Source organism: Pseudophryne corroboree, chromosome 8 (assembly GCF_028390025.1).
Source record: "Pseudophryne corroboree isolate aPseCor3 chromosome 8, aPseCor3.hap2, whole genome shotgun sequence".
NCBI lineage: Eukaryota > Metazoa > Chordata > Amphibia > Anura > Myobatrachidae > Pseudophryne > Pseudophryne corroboree.
In genome coordinates, this window is record NC_086451.1 from 404,216,563 (window position 1) to 404,222,562 (window position 6,000).

Consider the following 6,000-nt stretch of genomic DNA (forward strand, 5'->3'; position numbering starts at 1 on the left):
ATGAAATCTGTAAAACGTCATTTATTTCACTAGTATTCTCTCTCCAATGAGTAATCTCACCTTTTAAACTTACAAACATACACAGGGGGAGCTTAACAGGTCTTTTTGTCCCACTGGATCATGGAGGTATGAAAGCAAAGTAAATACAATGGGGTTTATTTACTAAGCTCCCGATTTTGACCGAGATGCCGTTTTTTCATCAAAGTGTCATCTCGGTCAATCTCGGTCATTTACTAAACACTAATCACGGCAGTGATGAGGGCATTCGTAATTTTTTGCTAGTTCAGGTAAAAAATTACGAATGAATACACCATCGGTCAAAACGCGGCTGTTTAAGTATGAATCTCGGTCATTTACTAAGAAGTGCAAAGTAAAAAAACACAAAACACTGCCGTGAAAAATTACAATTCGTAAAAAAGTCCTAAAAAAAAACAGACCTGCTTTTTTTATCCGTGATTTGAGATGCATGCAGGGATCCATGAGATCCGTGCATGTATATCAGTGGGAAGGGGTGGGAAAGTGCTTTTTGTTGCTAAAAAAAATTGCGTGGGGTCCCCCCTCCTAAGCATAACCAGCCTCGGGCTCTTTGAGCCGATCCTGGTTGCAGAAATATGGGGAAAAAAATGACAGGGGTTCCCCCATATTTAAGCAACCAGCATCGGGCTCTGCGCCTGGTCCTGGTCCCAAAAATACGGGGGACAAAAAGAGTAGGGGTCCCCCGTATTTTTAAAACCAGCACCGGGCTCCACTAGCTGGACAGATAATGCCACAGCCGGGGGTCACTTTTATATAGCGCCCTGCGGCCGTGGCATCAAAAATCCAACTAGTCACCCCTGGCCGGGGTACCCTGGGGGAGTGGGGACCCCTTCAATCAAGGGGTCCCCCCCCCCAGCCACCCAAGGGCCAGGGGTGAAGCCCGAGGCTGTCCCCCCCCATCCAATGGGCTGCGGATGGGAGGGCTGATAGCCTTTGTTGTAAAATAAAAGATATTGTTTTTAGTAGCAGTACTACAAGTCCCAGCAAGCCTCCCCCGCATGCTGGTACTTGGAGAACCACAAGTACCAGCATGCGGCGGAAAAACGGGCCCGCTGGTACCTGTAGTACTACCACTAAAAAAATACCCCAAAAAACACAAGACACACACACCGTGAAAGTATAATTTTATTACATACATACACACATACATACATACTTACCTTATGTTCTCACGCAGGTCGGTCCTCTTCTCCAGTAGAATCCAAGGGGTACCTGTTGAAGAAATTCTACTCACCAGATCCAGTGGTCCAGGCTCCTCGGCAAATCCTGGGATAATCCACGTACTTGAATAAAACAAAAAAACGGATGCCCGACCACGAACTGAAAGGTGACCCATGTTTGCACATGGGTCACCTTTCCACGAATGCCAGAAACCCACTTTGCCTTCTGGCTAAGTGGGTTTCTTCAGCCAATCAGGGAGTGCCACGTTGTAGCACTCTCCTGATCAGCTGTGTGCTGCTGTCCTCACTGACAGGCAGCACGCGGCAGTGTTACAATGTAGCGCCTATGCGCTACATTGTAACCAATGATGGGAACTTTCTGCTTAGCGGTGACGTCACTTTAGGTCAACCGCAGGGCAGAAAGTTCCCATCATTGGTTACAATGTAGCGCATAGGCGCTACATTGTAACACTGCCGTGTGCCGCCTGTCAGTGAGGACAGGAGCACACAGCTGATCAGGAGAGTGCTACAACGTGGCACTCCCTGATTGGCTGAAGAAACCCACTTAGTCAGAAGGCAAAGTGGGTTTCTGGCATTCGTGGAAAGGTGACCCATGTGCAAACATGGGTCACCTTTCAGTTCGTGGTCGGGCAACCGTTTTTTTTGTTTTATTCAAGTACGTGGATTATCCCTGGATTTGCCGAGGAGCCTGGACCACTGGATCTGGTGAGTAGAATTTCTTCAACAGGTACCCCTTGGATTCTACTGGAGAAGAGGACCGACCTGCGTGGGAACATAAGGTAAGTATGTATGAATGTGTGTATGTATGTAATAAAATGATACTTTCACGGTGTGTGTGTCTTGTGTTTTTTTGGGTATTTTTTTAGTGGTAGTACTACAGGTACCAGCGGGCCCATTTTTTCCGCCGCATGCTGGTACTTGTGGTTCTCCAAGTACCAGCATGCGGGGGAGGCTTGCTGGGACTTGTAGTACTGCTACTAAAAACAATATCTTTTATTTTACAACAAAGGCTATCAGCCCTCCCATCCGCAGCCCATTGGATGGGGGGGGACAGCCTCGGGCTTCACCCCTGGCCCTTGGGTGGCTGGGGGGGGGGGACCCCTTGATTGAAGTGGTCCCCACTCCCCCAGGGTACCCCGGCCAGGGGTGACTAGTTGGATTTTTGATGCCACGGCCGCAGGGCGCTGTATAAAAGTGACCCCCGGCTGTGGCATTATCTGTCCAGCTAGTGGAGCCCGGTGCTGGTTTTAAAAATACGGGGGACCCCTACTCTTTTTGTCCCCCGTATTTTTGGGACCAGGACCAGGCGCAGAGCCCGATGCTGGTTGCTTAAATATGGGGGAACCCCTGTCATTTTTTTTCCCATATTTCTGCAACCAGGATCGGCTCAAAGAGCCCGAGGCTGGTTATGCTTAGGAGGGGGGACCCCACGCAATTTTTTTTAGGATTTTACTTTGTTTAATTTAAAAAAAAAAAAAATACGAACCCCAGCACGGATCACACAGATCCGGCCGAGATTGATTGTAAAAAAAAACCGGCAGTGTTTTGCTAATCACTGCCGTCAAATTAGGCAAAAAAACACGAATGACATCGACATCGGAAGCAAAGAAAAATACGAATACGACAGCTTAGTAAATTAGTCGTAATCAATTCAAAAAGTTGCAGTTTTACACTGTCGATGTCATTCGTGATTGAACTTTGACCTATTTTCGGAAATTACGAATCTTAGTAAATAAACCCCAATGAGCTAAACATGGCTTCCTAGTGAAGTGGGCAGAACGGGGAGAACAACACAAAGAAACTGCAGTCCCGGTGGAGGGGGGGAGCTAAAATTATGCAATTATATGCTAATTAAGTCATTTTATCTCCGCCCCTATGCAAATGTAGCCAATAGCGGCATTTCCCAACGAGGGAGTGGGGCCTAATGACGCAAATCGCCAAGCCCCACCCCAATTGCCACCCACTTGCTTCTCCTTTCCGGCATCTCCCGGAGAGTTGATTATTAAGGTAGGCAACAATGGTACATATACTGTACATGCATCCAAATGTGCAAAGACTGAGAGGCCTGCATTCAGTTTCCGTATATACTGACATAAAGATTTGTCTTTTCTTATATATCTAACCTCAATACACCACAAGGCTCAAGATTCCTGGCACGAGTGAGCCACTAGTTCTCATGCAGCTCTGCTAAAAGTGTCTTTTTTGCCAAAAATGCATCTTGGCCACAAAATGAATAGGATGCACCAGGAAACTGTGCTGATTTTTTAACAATCGACACTTGTATATCTGTATGCGACTGAGTCTGTATACAGAGCAAACTAGAACTTGACATGGAAAAAAGCAGAGGCTGCTGCATTGCAGCACTTCTTATGCAGATTCAGAGACTCAGGGGTCTATTTACTAAGCCTTGGATGGAGATAGTGGACGGAGATAAAGTAACAGCCAATCAGCTCCTTATAGTTATGTCACAGGCTGGGTTTGAAACATGGCAGTTAAGAGCTGATTGGCTGATACTTTATCTCCGTCCACCTTATTTCCATCCTATGCTTAGTAAATAGACCCCTTAGTCACACACAGATATACAAGTGTTGCATTCAAAGTAGCACAGTCTTCTAGTGTGTCTCAGACATTTCACATTGCGATTAAGACGTATTTTCAGCAAATCAATGCAAAAAAGATGCCCAATGCTAGCAGAGTCTCTCAGGACCTGACGTGCCAAGAGGGGCTGTTTAGCTCAACTACAACAATGATGTATGAGGACACATCTGTACCTCTAGGTGCATCTATCTATCTATCTATCTATCTATCTATCTATCTATCTATCTATCTATCTATCTATCTATCTATCTATCTATCTATCTATCAACCAATCTTAACGCATCTATCTAAGTACTACTATTATCTTTTTAAATACCTTACCATAATCCTTAAAGAACAGATCTGTAAATTCCATTTCCCCTCTGTCACTAAACGCATCGCTGCGGTCAACAAGCGCCTCCTTCACAGCATCGTAGCCAATCAGCATGACTGCAGGATTGTTGATGATGTAGAGGGTGTACACAGGTCCGTACTTCTCACTCAGCTTTAGAGAGACAGATACAATACATTATAACAGTTGTACTGTATGTTGCTTAGTTACTGTTTTAAAGCTAGAAAAAATATCTACATGATATACCTTACACAATTTTTATTTAGGCTTGCTACAATTCTGTTTTTTATTCTACTAAATAGGATGTCTAGTCACTATATTTTCTTATGTGCAGCAATAATGAATATCTATCTATCTATCTATCTATCTATCTATCTATCTATCTATCTATCTATATATATATATATCTATTACTGTACTGCATGTTTGTGTTAGATAAACGGGACACTCCAGCACTTGACTAATTGGCCTAAATGCACTGACGCTTCAACCATTTCTCCATGTCTGCCATTGTATTTAGATCACATTGCACACACTTCTAGAGCAGGGATGGGGAACTTTTGGCCCTCCAGCTGTTGTTGAACTACACATACCAGCATGCCTTGCTACAATTTTGGTATTTGGCCATGCTGAAACTGTTGCAGGGCATGCTGGGATGAGTAGTTCAACAACAGCTGGAGAGCCGAAGGTTCCCCATCCCTGTTCTAGAGTATATTACATACCTCCCAACTTTTTACTGCAGAGATTCGGGACCCTCGCGTGGCAGATCAGCAAGTGATCAAAGCCTCCCCCGACTGCCAGCAGGATAGTGTCCGAATAGTGGGACTGTGACTATCCCGCTTGAATCGGGACAATTAGGAGGTACGTACAGTATATTAGGATGTTGAGGGACATAACCAGTACAGTATATTAGGATGTTGAGGGACATAACCACTTATAGCACTCTAGTTATCTTTAGTAATGAAGCTATAAATGCCCCAGCTTACCTTAACCAAAGACTGTGGAAATTCTGTGGTGCTGATCTGCATGATATTTCCCAGCAGGGGCAGAGGTGTGGGCCCCGGGGGCAGGTTCTTCTGTGATATCTTACTCCACCATTTAACAAGGTAAATCAGGAGAGTGATCCCAGTAGCCAGGAGAAGGGTCCCTGCTATATTTAGTGCCATTATGGGCACAGCACTATTAAAGCAGGTTCTCTGAGCTATGTCCCTCTGTGTTTCGGATAACAAAAAGCTTTGACACTGAACTATATTCCAACCAGCATGTGATCATTAATGACAGGTTATGTGAGTTTGAGATTGGTGCAGAGTTACATTTATATTGCGTAAGTAATTGTAAATGTTGAGTAATCATAATAAGGTCGTTAAATGCACTTTGAAGTACACAGCATATTTTTAGTTTTACAAAATAAACAATAACAAGAAGAAGGGTGTCGATCACTGGATCGACCAGAAATAGGTCGACAGGCAATAGGTTGACTACATATAGTCAACATGAAGTAGATCGACAGGTTCAATAGGTCGACATGAAAAAGGTGAACACCACAAAAGGTTGATAGGTACAAAAGGTTGACACAAGCAAAAGGTCAACATGTAAATGGTTGACACAAAAAGTCTACACAATGTGCCCGATTCAGACCTGGATGCAGCCATGCGGTCACTCGCAGCGGCCTCATTAAGATGGTCTGCGCATGTGTACCGGCCATTGTGAGCATACGTGACCTTACACATTGCGACAAGGAAGGATGCAGCCACAGTGTGATTGACAGCGGCAGCCATTAGTGGGGCATTATTGCGGCATTGTTGCGGCGTTGAGGGGACAGGGAGTACCAAACGGGGCCATTGGGAGCATTTT

The 6,000-nt window shown here is 44.8% G+C and overlaps 1 protein-coding gene across 1 annotated transcript in view; it reads right to left on the reverse strand.

Annotated features, from left to right (window-relative positions):
* Window positions 1-5,405, reverse strand: part of LOC134949318 (cytochrome P450 2C23-like) — a 54,963-nt gene extending 49,558 nt beyond the window's left edge. Inside the window, exons 1-2 of the mRNA XM_063937814.1 lie at window positions 5,133-5,405; window positions 4,137-4,299 (exon numbers count right to left, since the gene is read on the reverse strand). Of these exons, the coding sequence (XP_063793884.1) occupies window positions 4,137-4,299; window positions 5,133-5,312 (343 nt within the window). The 5' untranslated portion in view covers window positions 5,313-5,405. The remainder of the gene's footprint in view (window positions 1-4,136; window positions 4,300-5,132) is intronic.
* Window positions 5,406-6,000: the final 595 nt, after the last annotated feature.